Source organism: Aspergillus stella-maris (genome assembly GCF_047715825.1).
Source record: "Aspergillus stella-maris strain CBS 113639 unplaced genomic scaffold BDV14scaffold_24, whole genome shotgun sequence".
NCBI classification, from domain to species: domain Eukaryota; kingdom Fungi; phylum Ascomycota; class Eurotiomycetes; order Eurotiales; family Aspergillaceae; genus Aspergillus; species Aspergillus stella-maris.
Window position 1 is genome coordinate 52,520 of NW_027396818.1, and position 14,230 is coordinate 66,749.

Genomic DNA, 14,230 nt, shown 5'->3' on the forward strand with positions numbered 1-14,230 from the left:
GCCGAGTCACCTCATCTCGGTCTCAGTCTCACTGCAGCATCATGAAGAAGCCACTGTACAGCTGATCTTTTGTTACGGATATAGCATTAACTGCACATATGTTTACTTTTTCTCTATACATACATTATTCTTAATCTCTTAACAGCATTACCTACCCATGGAAGATGCGCCTTCTCCGCACTCTCCGCCGCACGGAGATGGCCGTGGCCGCGACCTCGACATAGACATTGACGCTTACAGTTACGCTTCTACACCTATGTCTCGCGAAACAACACCATCATCTACATTCTCCGACCGCGCAACACCGACGCCCCGAGTAAACCGTACCGATGTCGCCCCGTATGCCATTGTCCGGTTGATACAATGCTCCCGCTGCTCCCTTCCTCTGCGAACCCCGCTACGACTTCCGTGCGGAGATACATTATGTCGAGCTTGTTTGCCCACTGTTCGAGAGCGAAAGGGCGTATCATATCCTGCGGATGAGGAAAGGAAGCAAGGATTCACATGTTCTTGGGGTTCTGGCGGTTGCGGGGCGGATCATTGCCTTGGGGATTGTGCGGCTGATGTTACCTTGACAAGACTGGTCGAAGTCTTTGATGAAGTTCTGGGGGGTCCGGAAAGAACATCGCCATATGCTGGGAATAGACTCTTGTGGAACGGGTCTTCATCGAGTGGGACGGTGCCGGACATGCAAAATGCGGAGATCGGACTGGACCTGTTGGGCGGTATTTATGGTCTGGTCAAGGAAGGACGGCTTAGCTATAATGCGTCTGGGGTCTGCTATGAGCCTTCCGTGCATGCTGGTGGCGAGGCGTACGCTCGTACGATGGAGGAGCTTCAATCTGCTGTACGCAATGAGCTTGATTGCCAGGTCTGCTACTCGCTAATCATCGACCCGTTGACGACTCCCTGCGGGCATACCTTCTGTCGCGGCTGCGTTGCTATGGCCCTCGCTCATAGCAATCTTTGCCCCGTTTGCCGGCGGAAGTTGAACATGTCTTCGTCAGTCCTGTCAGAACGAGTCAACAGGAAGCTATCAGACCTCATCGAGACCATTTTATCCGACGAGGTTGCCACGCGGCGCGCAGACCAGTGTTCCAATATTGATGTGGGAGGAGAGGAAATGATGCCGCTGGCTGTGGTTTCGCTTGCATTTCCGACTATGCCAATTGGTCTGCACATCTTCGAACCACGGTACCGAATTATGATTCAAAGAATCATGGAGAACAGGAGTCGCAAGTTTGGCATGGTTATGCCTAACCGACTAGGCCGGCGCCAACCGGGACTAGGTAGGGCCCCGTTTATGCAGTACGGCACTATCTTATCGATCAATCGTCATGAGCTGCTCCCTGACGGAAGAAGCCTGCTTATCGCTACTGGGACGTCACGGTTCAAAGTGAATAGCTGGGAGCTGGTGGATGGCTACCACCTGGGTAAGATCCAGCGTGTTGAAGATGTTTCGATCTCTGAAGAAGAGGCGCAAGAATCGAGGGAGACGGCAGCCGTTGTCAGCAGAGAAAACAACATTATCGAAAACCCCATAGACTCCATGTCCACGCAGCAACTATTCCAGCTTGCTGTAGATTTTGTCCTCAAGGAGCGCAGGCAAGGAGCACCTTGGCTACATCCTCGTGTCTTGCTGGCTTACGGAGCATTGCCAACCGATCCAGCCTTATTCCCTTGGTGGTTTGCCACGATTTTACCACCCGGTGATCAAGAAAAATACTCGTTGTTGTCAACGACGACGGTCAGACAGAGGCTGAAAATCACTGCTCGGTGGGTCAAGGGGCTGGAGTCTCGAAGCTGGTATGTCCAATCTTTCTCAAAATCCAGAGCGTGCAACTGCGCTGGCGTCAGTAAGGCTCACTACTCACTTTGTAGGTTCACTCGCGGTCGTCCTCCAAGGGCTGCCCTTCTATGGCTAGCCATTCCTCTCCTCATCTTTACCATAATTTCTTGGTTTAATGGCCCTGAAACAACTGTTTCAGGGTCTCCAGGCGTGGCCACATCTTTCACGCCATTTGGCATGTCCGTCTCGATATCTTTTGGCCCTGGAGGAGCCGTTTCGTATATGGGAAGCCCGGGGTTAGTGACGCATGATGGCTCTGAAACGTATCTGTCCCAAACTCTGGTCTTGGGCCTTTTTCTGGCTATATTCGCGACTCAGATGGCTGCGAACGTCCTTCAGACAATAAGGTCGAGACGGCAAGCGAGAGTTGCCAATGAGCAGCCCGCAGAAACGTGGCAAGAACAAACCAACATACATGGTGAGGTACAAGGGGAGGCCGAGGGGCAGCAAAGGCCCAACTCGGTCAGGAATCCTGTTCCTGATGTCAATGGATGACACCCGGGCGCTGTGCCTGTAGACCCAAACTCTGGCAGGCGCGGCCGGCGCAGCGTATCCGTTGATCTGGAAGATTGCTCTTGTAAGGAGTCCTTCTGGCAGCCGCAAGTTAGCCAAGCTATTGCCCCAATATTCCGCTTTTCAGGGAGGAGTAAAACCAGAGGGTTCCTGACTGAGACCGTTGAGAGGGTAATGGCGTGCTCATGGTCACTGAGTTCACTCGAACCATTTGAGATGAAGGTAGTCTTTGTCTCTATAAAAGACGTGCTCGTGCCTCGATACTCGAGCTCTTGGACTTGCGCGCATTCCACCGAAGCTCTTTGGAGCTAGTCGAGAGGGCGGTCACTAGAGGTCGAAGTGGTTCATGTACCTAAAACCATGAACACCAGGTAGATAAGAATAGACGAATGCTCATTCGTCGATCGCGTCAAGGTCGACGCTAGCCCATAGTCACTCCGACAGCTTCCTGCCTTGGTCGTTATCCGTTGCCGTTGACGGTGAACGAATCACCTCAGCGAAACGGAACGCGTTCCCGTGGACGACGAGGCGCATGATTGTCTCCCGAAGTCAGCCTCGTCTTTTCCCAATCTCCGACATCCAAGACCAGCAGCCTGGCTTGTGTGACGCCACAGCAGCGGTTGTGTAGTGATTTGGCATTGTTGGTCACACCATTGCCGCGGTTGCGATGATCAATCAAAACGGGCGGTTGCATGGTCGCCTGCCCGGTTAGAGGCTGATGCATTATTCGCTGGTAGAATACCTGACTGCTGAATTTCTCGATATGGCGTGATTCTCTGCAGTGATATTAAATATGCGGGGGCTTATCAGATCTGTAGATCGCAGTGGAGACCTCGATGGCCTTATCGGGAGAGCTTGGATGGAGCTGGACTGCTAAAGGGCAGGGGATGGAGGACACAAAAGAGTTCAGGGCCAGAGCAAAGTAAAGAGAGAGGAAAGAGTGCAAGACAAAAGGAAAAGCAAACGTACACTGGGGCGTCGATCGCAGCTGCAGCGGCAAACAACCGTGGGGAATGGAAGGAGAAGTGGAAGGTGTGAGAAGAAAAGATATCTACCACCTCAACCTTCTTCCTGGCTTCTTCCTTCTTCTTTCCTCTTTCTCTTCCCTTCCATTTCTCTGTGGCTGCCTTCATTTCAGTTTCAGCAGCCTTACTTGACTCTCACTTACTGTTGGTTCGCCTTTCACGATCAGATACATTCATACAGCCGTACTGACAAGCTCCAGATAAGCCACTATGGCGTCATCTGTTGCTCTGGAGAATTTCTCTTCAGGGTCTTTGTTTCAGAGGTCAGTCGTCCATTCCTGAAGCTTTTTTGTTGGTCCCTGGTCTGCTCGTGGCCCTTTCTCGGCCGTCAATCCCGTGGACCACTCGACCTATCTACTGCATTAAACATCAGCTCACATCTATCACTTCTAAACAGAACCACTTCTGTGAGTACTCCTTCAGCCACATTCCGCATTCGACCTTGCGATACGAAGTTCCTCTTGCTTATCAGTCCTTCAGAATATGTCTTCAATTTCGGATGTCGTGACCATTTCCAATGTGGAATATCAACAGCTGGTACGTCGCAACACTTTCTACAGAATGACATCCGCTGATTGTTCATCGGCTTTTATGATAGCTTGAAACGGCCCGCCAATTCAGTATGTCCCTTGCGCGCATCGAACGAGATCGCCTTCGAGCTGAACAATCATTGACGGAGTACAACAGCAAAGCTAAAGGACTCCCTTATGGGCGGAGGGCTGTCCCAAGAGACGCTAGACGTACGGCATGCTTTCTATCGGAATACCACCAACACTAAATCTTCCAGTTAATCCTCTTTGGCGTACCGCGATCGCCCGAAACATATCAGAGTGAGAAAGAGGCGGAGAATCCAGCTCGGAGCCATGTTCCATTGAATGGAAATTCGGAATCTTTCGTCGCCAAACCACCGGCGAGACAATCCACCACTGCAGCTGAACTTGACGAGGATGACGGCAGCCTGACTGATTTTCACACTGATGAAAGGGACGATTATGGCGAGTCCTCGCGAAGCACATCTTCCTCCCCTCAGACTGAACAGCGCACCATACTTATCCGCGGTCTCCCTGACAAGGCAACCCATCGAGACATTGTGGGTGCGGTGAAAGGTGGTGCAATCTTGCATATTTATGTATGGGCCCGCGATAAGATGGCAAGCGTTTCTTTCGTTGAAGAGAGTGCTGCACAAGAGTTCCTCAACCACACGAGGACATATGGCTTGTACGTGGCCGACAAACGAGTAAGCACTATAACCAGACTCTGATATCCTGCTTCTAACTTCATCTACAGGTGGAAGCTCTGTGGAATGAGCGACAATTCTATCTTCCGCCGTTTGTTCAATCCAAGATCGGCAATGGGGCTTCTCGGAATCTGGTCATCTACAACGTCAATCCGAACATCACCGAAGGACTGATCCGGAGAGATATGGAACACATCCACAATCTGATCGTGATCTCGGTGAAGTTCAAGCATGGCAACGCTTATATCTCGACAAACTCCGTGCATAATGCCCTCTTTGCTCGCTCTTGCATGATGTCTCGTCTCACCTACAAAGGCATGAAGATTGCCTTTTACGCGGACGAGTGCGCAGTACCACTATCAAAGATGCCAATTGGTAGAAAGAGGGACGCTCCAGCCTCAAAGAAGCCTGCAGCATTGCCAAATCGGTTCCATCTTCTCTCTGTCGATGGATCCGAGGACGAGGAAAGTGACATGGGCGCCAGTCTCGGCGGCGGTGTCTGCTGGACAGACAACAGTGTGTCCGCTTAGTCAATTCTCGTCGGAACACTTAACGGCTGATTTTCCTTCACATAGCTCAATGTTCTCTCCGTTTTGCTCTTCGTCGTCCACTTCAGCGCCACTATTTTCCTCCTTTTCAATTCGCCTCATGCCGATACGAACATTTCAATGGACTTTGGGGAGACTGCTAGCAGATATTGTGTGAGCCTTTGGAGTTGCGCGGAGGTGGAGGACTTACTGCCATGTACTATTACACCTTATTGAACATTGATCTATTCTGGCTGTATCTGGCTACAACTCAAAGGCAGAGAATAGATGGTCGTAGAGGCATTATAACATAACGATTCTAGATTGAGACAGGAAGATATAAGAATAGGTGATAATTGAAGCTGAAAGAAAGAGATAACAGATACCAGATACAGGGAAATAAAGCATAGCAAGACCGCTCCCCGAAGCGAATTTTATAGTACCTCTGTATTAACATGTCGAAATACCACCTGCTCACACACAAGAATCTTCTCATGACCACTGAATAAACATGCCAACATTAATCTCACTTAAGCCTCGGCCTCAACCTCCTTAGCCCCATTCGTCTCAGCCTCAACCTCAGCCTCGGCCTCGGCCTCGGCCTCCGCATCCTCAACATCAATCAAGCTCCCCGAAGAAGCAGGCTCCACAGCAGCAGCCGGCGCAACAACACCCTCCTTCTCAAGCCTCAAATACTCATCCCACTCCGGGAACAGGTCATCATCAGTCGCAACGCCCTCGGGCGCACCAGGCGGAACACCAATGAGTCTCGAGATCTTGGACTTGCCGCTCGACTCGAGCGATTCCTTCCACTTTAGCACGAGCTCCGCAGCACGCGAGGGCTTGTACGTCTGCGCGAAGAGCACGGCCTCGGCGAGCCGGCTCGTTTGCACGAGGAGGTCGATGCACCCGTCTATGTCGCCCAATGACCAGAGGGTTGAGAAGGCGACGTTGTGCAGGCCTGAGTCTGAGGACTGGGCGGCGAGACTGCGGAGGCCGTCCTTGTTGCCGCTTGCTGTGTGCAGGAGGAGAAGGGAGCCGACGTCCTTGGCGTTGACGAAGCATTCTTGCGCCAATGAGAGGTTCCAGGCGGACATTGCGGCGTCGCCGACGATCTTCCACTTGTGTTCGGCTTGTGCTTCGCGGGCAATCTCGAGCGCGATTTCGAGGTTGTTGAGGGCTAGCGCGAGCTCAAAGCGGTGTTCTTGGTCGGTTGCGACTTCGAGCGCCATTTCCTTGTAGCCTTGGCCTTCGAGGAAGCGGGCGACCTTGTTCATTTGGTCCTGGGGGATATCCTCGAGGATGGCGGCGGCCGTGTCCATGTCGCCGCGGAGGACGACGGTCTGGTACTCGACCATGTGGAGGGAGAGGGCGAAGGAGACGGCGTTGACGTCCTTGTCTGCGACGTAGACGCGGCCGTCGCGGGGGAGGTAGCCGAGGACGTACATTGGCTGGTCGAAGTGGGAGACTGTGTAGGTTTGGTCGCCGACGAGGTAGTTCAGGCGGTTTGTGGAGTTTGTGTAGATGAAGCAGTCGCCGACCCATTGACCTGTTCGGACGGACTCGTTGATGTCAGTAACGACTTCGAAGGCGGACTCGACGCCATCATCGTCGCCTTCGCCTTCGTTCAAGCCGTTGATGTAGTTCTCGCGGGAGAAGCGCAGGACGTAGAATGTGTCTTCGCAAGCCAGAGTGACGAGTTCTCCTGACTCGGACCAGTAGACCTATTCAGATGTCAGTGTGCGAATTCAAAGTGAGGATGCTCAGGGTTGTCTTACATTTCTTGGCTCAACTTCAATACGGCGGACCAGGTTTCCAGTCTCCCAGTCGAACATACCAATCCCACCCTGGCCTCGGACACCAAGCAAGACACCGCCAGTCAAACCCTCGGCTTGGAATCCTACATCGAGGCCACCGCTCACTTCCTTGAAGTTCTTGAAGATCTTGACGCTAGTAGGCGACTCGCGAATGGCGTAATCGTTGCTGTTGTCTTTTGAACCCCAAGCGAAGTCAAGGGCCTGTCCGAAGGCCTTGTTTCTCCAGGCAAGAGCTGTGTAGATGATGTATTCGCCGTCACCGCAGACAGAAACGAAGCGTCCATTAGGCGAATGTGAGAGTGTCTGAGGGTACACTTCGCATGATCCCAGATCCTTAGTAGGAAGCGAGATTGGTTCTCCGTCCTTGACACTGGCGTCACCACCCTTGATGACCGTGGAGACGACCTCGTTGTGTCGTGCCCAGACAACCTTTCCTGATCCATCCATAGAGACGGCGGGTTCTTCCCTCCCCATCTTCACAACCACAGCACCATCATCGAAACCCAGAGCAACGCCCTGTCTGCCTCGCTGGTACGAGACACACCAAGCTCGCTCAAGTCCGTAGCTCAGAGATTGCTCGAGTCTGTATGTGTTGGCGTGCCAGATCTTGATGGTTCCATCTTCCGAACCAGAGATGATGACTGGCAGTTCTGGGTGGTAGCAGGCGAAGGAGACATTGCTTGTATGCCCTTCCAAAGTCGCAATAAGCGCCTTCGTGGTGTAGTCCCAAACCTTCACGGTCTTGTCGTCGGAGGTTGTGAGGAGGTATGGCTTATCAGCTTGGGGATAGTAGTCAACGTGGTTGACACCTTTCGTTTCGTGCGCTTCCAATGTGAAGTTGGCGTGCGGTGAGCCAAGACTCCAGATTTTGACTGTTCGGTCCAGACAGGCTGAAGCAAATGTGTTGGTATCCTTGGGGTTGATAGACAGTCCCATCACATAATGACTGTGGCCCTCGTAAACCTGAACACACTTCCAGCCCTTCTCCCAATCCCATAGCTTGATTGTCATGTCATCGGAGGCGGTAAGCACGAACGGCTGCGTGGGGTGGACTGCGATGGAACGGATGTAATCAGGGTGCGCTTCGAACGAGGCAATCTTCTCGGAGGTGTTGTAGTTGTAGATACGGAGTTGGAAGTCATCTGAACCACAGACGATCCAGTTCTTGCGGGCAATGAATCGACCAGCTCGGACGGGGACATCGGTGAGCTCGAAGGTTTTGATAATTGACTAGAAAACGGAGATGTTAGTCGACTGGGAAGAACAGCCTGTTTGAAATATGACTTACTTGAGTCTCGTAGGACCAGATGTATACATGACCTAAACACAGCAATTAGCACCTAACATGGCCAAAACTATAACGCATGCACCAACCGCTATATAACGTCGTCAAGATCTATTCATCGTTAGAAAGGAACTGTTTCTCTAGCTTCCCAGTAGCACTTACCCATGGCTCTGTAGGGTGGAAGTCAATGCCCTTCACTCGCTCCGAGCGGGCGAAGAGTTGTCTCTGTATTCAATCCGTCGGTCAGCAACCGTGAACAGTTGCGCATTGTACACCTCAAGTGCAAGTCTGCGCATCCAACATGCACAATGTGACGGTAGGCCAACAATCGTACCTTGATATCCAACCTCATGTTGTGTGGGGGAAAGGAGAATCGCGACTATGTGCGGCGTCGGAGGTGATCGATCAGGAGGGGAACCAGGCCACGAGCCGTACAACCAGCCCAGCCCGGGATTGCAATTGTCTTGCGGTAGAAGATGAGTACAAGGATGAGGTTTATAAAGAAAAGAAAGCAGCCCAGCAAAGTGGCCTTGTTGAATGTGAAGTAGAGACCAGCGATGTGTCCACAAGGAGACGGCAATAATCCCGCCAGGTCGCCCTCATCCGCAGGGGACTAGCGATGCTGCCCTCACCGCCTACGGTTCTGGATCTACAATTCATGGTCCCTGCTATAGCTCGTCAAGCACATCTCCAGAACCAACATAGTTTTCACTATTAGCCAAAATGTGTATTCCATGTCATTGCGCTAATTTTTCTTGATGTAAACTGAGCTAGTGGACTAGTGTGAGGCCAGATTGCTTCATCCTCAACTACGAAAGTATAGAAGCAGGGCGGCGAAGGAGCTCAGAAAGAGCTCAGAAGTCAAATAATGTTACATTGTTCATAAAGAAGCATATGAGAACCATAAGAAATGTTATTGTCGCAAAGTTGCCCGACTAAATGGCTGCGTCGGTTAATAAGTACAGGTAGTTTCGGGTCTATCAATCGTCCATGGTAGCAATCCTTTATTCACTCTTGCGCTCAAAGTAAGTCCATTGGCCAGGCTTCGGCTTCTCTTCAAGCTCCTCCCACCTACAAAAATGTCAGTCAGATCACCAAATTCCAACGCTTCAGTTCACGGACTACTTACGCCTTGGACTGGTACAGAGTGTCAACCAACTTCATCTCGCCTTCGGCCACTTGAATGACCTCCTCAATGAGGCCGGCGCCAATCTGGTTCTCTATTTCGGAGACCCTGCAGTTATCTCGTTAGCAAGTAATTTCACCAACAATCGCCAAAGAGCCGTCAAACATACTGCTCAGCCGTCAAGGCGGGCTCATTCTCCCACTTCATATGCTGGGTGTGGAAGTCCGACTCAGCATCCACAGCACCGGTGGTAGCCTCCTCAATTTCAGCCTCCCAACGAGCCTGCTGTTCCGGTGTGCGGGCAGGTCCCTCGGTGGTGGGTGTCACTCCTTCTCCGTCCCATTCACGGCCGCGGACGTTGTCGCTGTGGTCGCGGCGCTGAGCTCCAACATAAGATCCATCAGCCTGGCGAAGAGAGGCAAATCGCTCGGGTTCGGCGCCGACAGTCTGCTTGACGCGCTCCAACCAAGTATCGAATCCAGGGGGCTTTGTGGACTCAATGATCTGCAGGCGGTGGCGGGTCAATGCTTCTGTAGACTGACGGTAAGCGGAAGATTCGGGGAATGATTTCAGTTTCTCCAGCGTAGACTGGTAGAGATAGATCAGGGTGGGACGAGGGCTAGGGTGTGTGTTAAGACCAGTCAAACCGGTCGGAGCGAAAGGCTCCAGATACCGGGCCGGTTTGACGCTGGCCAGCAGCCGGAAGGTAGATCTCATCGTAGTCTATGGCGTATATAAAAGAGAAAAGGAATTGACCCTGAAGGAAAGCCGGAGGGGGTTCTCTCTTGCGCTCGGGACGGGGTATGTCGTTGGACCGGCAGAAGGTGAAGGTGCCATCGGGAGGCGGAGAAACTAGCGTTCCAGGGCCTGAGGCAGCCACAGCCACTTCCTCTGGACCCCGTCAAAGGAGATCAGCTTCACTCTTGTCTTATCCCAGACATTCTTTTCCTGTCTTCATTTTGAGGGCGTGCGGGTGAATCCGCTTTTTCCACGACATCGACGGCTTCTCTTAACTGACGCCTACACCCCTCTTCGCTGTGGTTGTACGGCGCATATTCTTTAAATCTATTCGCCTTCGCCCTTTGTCCCCCGATGTGCCACCTTTGATCCAACAGATTGGGTCCCCTTATTCCAACTCTCGTTTTCAACCGACAATCCTAGGCCTTGAGCCTCGATTTACTGCCAAAATGCGTGCCTCTACTTTGGCATGGTCGTTACTCTCGCTATTCGCGCTTCCTACTTTCGCTGCTCCCTCTGACCAGAGCATCTCGACAAAACACCTTGTGAAAAGAGCCGAGTCCGACGCCTCCCCTTCAGGCCCGGCATCCACACTTTTCAATGGCGTAGAGGTACCGCCCATGAAAGAGCTGACACCTGATAACTTCGAGGATTCTGTTAAAGATGGATACTGGTTCGTTGTCCTCCTGGGCTTCGTATCGCCCATTCGGTCGTTCCGCGTACTAACGTGCCGGTAGGTTTATCAAGCAGTACTCTCCCACGTGCCCTCATTGCACAGCAATCGCTCCTACGTGGCAGACTCTATATGAATTCTATTATGTGAGCATTGTCCAACATGTACTTTCGCGCAACGTTTTCTGACAAGTATAGACATCCGATCCTATCTCCTCGGCCTCTTCCAACTCCCCCGCTACCCGGTCATTGAACTCGTTCGACGGTTTCTACAACTTCCATTTTGCGTCCATGAATTGTTTGGCATATGGCGATTTGTGCAAGAAGATCGGTGTCATGTACTTCCCGACTTTCTCGTTCTACCATGACGGGAAACAGGTTGAGCAGTATGAGGGCAAGAAGACCATGGCGGGCTTCAGCGAGTTTATCGAGGAGAAGCTGGAATCGATCAAGCCTGGTTCTCGCCCCGTTAAGGGTCTGAAGCTACCGGAGCCAGGCGACAAGGGAGTCGACACTAAGGCCGAACCAGAAGTTCCTGCATCTAAGGACAAGGACACTGTGGCGGGCGTCAAGGCTGGAGAAAAGCAAAATGAACAGGCCGCTCAGCAGACTGCTGAGAACACTCTTTCTGAGAAAGACGCCGCCCCAAAGACGAAGCCCAAGCCAAAGCCCCCGGTCAACCCCCAAGGAATCTCTGTTCCTCTCACCGCAGAGAGCTTCCAGAAACTAGTTACGGCATCCGACGACCCGTGGTTCATCAAGTTTTACGCCCCCTGGTGTCACCACTGCCAAGCGCTGGCCCCTAACTGGGCCCAGTTGGGCAAGGAAATGCAAAGCACGCTCAACATTGGTGAAGTCAACTGTGAAGTCGAACAGAGACTTTGCAAAGACGCCCGTATTCAGGCCTTCCCTACCATGTACTTTTTCCGCGGGACAGAGCACGTGGAATACAACGGTCTTCGCGGCCTTGGTGATCTTGTCAGCTACGCCAAAAAGGCTGTTGATATTGGGTCTGGTATCCAGGATGTCGACGCCGATACTTTCAAGGAACTCGAAGAGAAAGAAGACGTGGTTTTCTTGTACTTCTACGACCACGCAACAACCTCTGAGGATTTCGCCGCCTTGGACCGTCTTATGTTGCCTTTGATCGGTCATGCGAGAATTGTGAAGACAGACAGCGCTGCTCTCGCCGAAAGGTTTCGGATCTCGACTTGGCCCCGCCTGCTTGTTTCGCGAAGTGGACGAGCGAACTACTTTAACCCCATTGCTCCCAAGGATATGAGGGACATCCGACAGATTCTTGGTTGGATGCGGACTGTTTGGCTGCCTATAGTTCCCGAACTCACGGCCACAAATGCTCGCGAGCTCATGGACGGCAAGTACGTTGTCCTGGGTATTTTGAGTCGCAGCCGTGCCAACGATTTTGTGGAGTCGAAGCGTGAGCTGAAGAATGCCGCCCTTGAATGGATGGATAAGCAGGTGCAGCTGTTCCAATTGGAACGACAAGAGCTCCGAGACGCCAAGCAACTCCGAATTGAAGAGGCGGAAGACCGTAATGACCAGCGTGCGTTGCGTGCAGCCAAGAACATGCACGTCTCCATTCACGAAGACGACAAGAAACAAGTTAGGTTCGCTTGGATTGATGGCGACTTCTGGGAGCGCTGGTTGAGGAACACATACGGTATCGATGTTACCAAGGGAGAGCGTGTCATCATCAATGACCAGGACAACCGCCGTTACTGGGATACCGCCTCTAGCGGCGCTGACATTATGGCCTCTCGAACCTCCATCCTCGAGACCATCCCTCTCGTCATTGCCAACCCTCCCAAGCTGACTCCCAAGTCTACCATCGGTACCTTTGAGTCGATCTTCTTCGTTTCACAGGGATTCATCACGGGCCACCCCATCCTTTTCGTCATCCTGCTCATCATCTCGGTCATCGGCGTGACATATGTGGCTCGCGGACGTGCGCTCAAGCGTGGTGTCCGCGGCGGAATCCTCGGCATTGCTGGCAATGCTGGCGGCCTCCTCCAGCTCGACGGAAAGGAAGGTCTTCTTAACGGAGGCTCGACTGGAAAGGTAGACTGATGTGGATATGTAAGAGTCTTGTACAGTTACGCTACTTTGATTACCCTATATTTAGGCTTTCCATTTTCTTCTCTTCTGTTGTTTATCTTGATAATACTTGAATAAACCTAGTCCTTTATTGAATGACAGCGATATAATTGAATGGATATAGACGTATTATCTGAGCTTTTTTTTTTACCTATCAGAAAACAAAAACATGCATCTTGGTCTGTTACTGTGCTATAGACATAGTAGCAGTAGTGCCGGCTGTACATAGAAAATCACGTGCTTATTATTCTCAGACCTCTGATTGGCCATCGGGCGGTAGGCTCTCCGGTCCGGTTTTCGTCGATGTCGCGAACCCGCTCAACCTCGATTGCCTGACGTCCTCTGCTGGCAAGTTCCATTCCACAGACACCGCATAAAATGGTATACTCTCAATTGCTTCCCTACCTTGTACTTGTGCAGCTGCTAACGTTCTCGCTTGTCTGCAGTTCTCCCAGACTCTCCGCCGCGCCGCAGCTGTGTCTGCCCGATCTCCTTTTGCTTCCAAGTGAGACGCCCCGATAACCCCGTGAGATTAGCCGTTGCCGGGTTCGAATGCTTGGATATGCTCTATCCAATGGATTGATTGGGAGCTTGATTGTTCACCATGCGTTGGACCGGCGTGCCCATTGAGTCCGACCCGGCGACCGCGACGACAACGCACCCGCAGCAGCACAACGGAACCTACAAATACAAACACCCAACAATTCCCGGATTCAATATACTAACATCCACCCTCAAAATAGGTACTCCGTCCAGCCCCACGTCGCCGGCATCACCCCTAACCTTGCCGTCAAGATGTGAGTGCTCCCCGACCCTCCTCCCTACAGCCCGCCATACCCCAATCCGTTCCATATTACAAAGAAAACGAGAAACCAAGCCACAAATAAGACAAGCAAAGCTAACACGAGATCTCTAAATACAGCGGCACCATCGCCGGAACCTTCGGTGTCTCCGCCGGTATCTTCGCCCTCTTCTTCTTCGGCGAGGTCCCCCGTGTCCGCAAGGATATCCTCCAGCAACTTCCTTTCTTCGACACTTACCTTGACCGGACTGTTCCTCCTGAGGACAACGTACGTGCTTTGCTCACCTTATATACCTTTTGTTTTATCTTATTTTGTTGTGGGTGGTGCGTGCTAACTGTTCGTGATATAGCCTTTCTAAGCAATTCGTTTCTTGCCTTCCGGGTGTCTTCAGTATGCAGATATGCTGAGTTGATAGAGTGGAGTAGGCTTGTTGTATTGTGCTGTGTTGTGTAGAATAGCAATGAGATTTGTTAGCACATAGATTCTTCTTTTTTTCATGGCTTATCTTTTCTGGCTTGTGCGC

General features: G+C 51.9%; 6 protein-coding genes across 6 annotated transcripts; 4 read left to right on the top strand and 2 right to left on the bottom strand.

Moving 5' to 3' along the window:
* Positions 1-157: 157 nt before the first annotated feature.
* On the top strand, positions 158-2,344 carry BDV14DRAFT_199683 (putative ATP-dependent protease (CrgA); the record flags this gene model as incomplete). Its single annotated transcript, XM_073773338.1, has 2 exons — positions 158-1,806; positions 1,882-2,344. The coding sequence occupies 2 exons, from the start codon at positions 158-160 to the stop codon at positions 2,342-2,344; spliced, it is 2,112 nt and encodes a 703-aa protein (XP_073628548.1).
* A 1,135-nt stretch (positions 2,345-3,479) lies between these two features.
* BDV14DRAFT_52837 (RNA-binding protein) lies at positions 3,480-5,418 on the top strand. Its single transcript, XM_073776969.1, has 8 exons — positions 3,480-3,531; positions 3,588-3,650; positions 3,785-3,794; positions 3,868-3,924; positions 3,986-4,007; positions 4,075-4,127; positions 4,175-4,624; positions 4,675-5,418. Exons 2-8 carry the CDS (start codon positions 3,598-3,600, stop codon positions 5,152-5,154), a joined length of 1,125 nt encoding a protein of 374 aa, XP_073628549.1. The 5' UTR covers positions 3,480-3,531; positions 3,588-3,597; the 3' UTR covers positions 5,155-5,418.
* On the bottom strand, positions 5,418-8,820 carry BDV14DRAFT_52874 (coatomer subunit beta'). The gene is made up of 6 exons (XM_073776970.1): positions 8,588-8,820; positions 8,416-8,478; positions 8,343-8,364; positions 8,257-8,288; positions 6,930-8,198; positions 5,418-6,875 (listed from the first exon to the last, which is right to left on the bottom strand). The coding sequence occupies exons 1-6, from the start codon at positions 8,603-8,605 to the stop codon at positions 5,682-5,684; spliced, it is 2,598 nt and encodes an 865-aa protein (XP_073628550.1). The 5' UTR covers positions 8,606-8,820; the 3' UTR covers positions 5,418-5,681.
* A 437-nt stretch (positions 8,821-9,257) lies between these two features.
* BDV14DRAFT_189426 (complex I NDUFA5 subunit family protein) lies at positions 9,258-10,096 on the bottom strand (the record flags this gene model as incomplete). The annotated part of the gene is made up of 3 exons (XM_073771195.1): positions 9,258-9,324; positions 9,383-9,487; positions 9,549-10,096. The coding sequence occupies 3 exons, from the start codon at positions 10,094-10,096 to the stop codon at positions 9,258-9,260; spliced, it is 720 nt and encodes a 239-aa protein (XP_073628551.1).
* Positions 10,097-10,311: 215 nt separating this feature from the next.
* On the top strand, positions 10,312-13,076 carry BDV14DRAFT_172323 (putative disulfide isomerase). The gene is made up of 3 exons (XM_073768565.1): positions 10,312-10,790; positions 10,855-10,936; positions 10,988-13,076. The coding sequence occupies exons 1-3, from the start codon at positions 10,567-10,569 to the stop codon at positions 12,875-12,877; spliced, it is 2,196 nt and encodes a 731-aa protein (XP_073628552.1). The 5' UTR covers positions 10,312-10,566; the 3' UTR covers positions 12,878-13,076.
* A 133-nt stretch (positions 13,077-13,209) lies between these two features.
* BDV14DRAFT_172324 (cytochrome b-c1 complex subunit 10) lies at positions 13,210-14,204 on the top strand. The gene is made up of 5 exons (XM_073768566.1): positions 13,210-13,285; positions 13,351-13,409; positions 13,648-13,701; positions 13,827-13,974; positions 14,057-14,204. The coding sequence occupies exons 1-5, from the start codon at positions 13,283-13,285 to the stop codon at positions 14,063-14,065; spliced, it is 273 nt and encodes a 90-aa protein (XP_073628553.1). The 5' UTR covers positions 13,210-13,282; the 3' UTR covers positions 14,066-14,204.
* Positions 14,205-14,230: the final 26 nt, after the last annotated feature.

Excerpts from the sequence above, each read along its gene's own strand:
- BDV14DRAFT_52837 (XM_073776969.1), top strand. The coding sequence starts at position 3,598 with ATGGCGTCATCTGTTGCTCTGGAGAATTTCTCTTCAGGGTCTTTGTTT. Across the intron at positions 3,925-3,985 it reads ATGTGGAATATCAACAGCTG|CTTGAAACGGCCCGCCAATT; the intron begins GTACGTCGCAAC and ends CTTTTATGATAG. Across the intron at positions 4,128-4,174 it reads TGTCCCAAGAGACGCTAGAC|TTAATCCTCTTTGGCGTACC; the intron begins GTACGGCATGCT and ends TAAATCTTCCAG.
- BDV14DRAFT_52874 (XM_073776970.1), bottom strand. Across the intron at positions 8,199-8,256 it reads TCTGGTCCTACGAGACTCAA|TCAATTATCAAAACCTTCGA; the intron begins GTAAGTCATATT and ends TCCGTTTTCTAG. Across the intron at positions 6,876-6,929 it reads TTGAAGTTGAGCCAAGAAAT|GTCTACTGGTCCGAGTCAGG; the intron begins GTAAGACAACCC and ends ACATCTGAATAG.
- BDV14DRAFT_172323 (XM_073768565.1), top strand. The coding sequence starts at position 10,567 with ATGCGTGCCTCTACTTTGGCATGGTCGTTACTCTCGCTATTCGCGCTT. Across the intron at positions 10,791-10,854 it reads TCTGTTAAAGATGGATACTG|GTTTATCAAGCAGTACTCTC; the intron begins GTTCGTTGTCCT and ends ACGTGCCGGTAG. Across the intron at positions 10,937-10,987 it reads CTCTATATGAATTCTATTAT|ACATCCGATCCTATCTCCTC; the intron begins GTGAGCATTGTC and ends TGACAAGTATAG.
- BDV14DRAFT_172324 (XM_073768566.1), top strand. Across the intron at positions 13,410-13,647 it reads CGATCTCCTTTTGCTTCCAA|GTACTCCGTCCAGCCCCACG; the intron begins GTGAGACGCCCC and ends CCCTCAAAATAG. Across the intron at positions 13,702-13,826 it reads CCTAACCTTGCCGTCAAGAT|CGGCACCATCGCCGGAACCT; the intron begins GTGAGTGCTCCC and ends CTCTAAATACAG.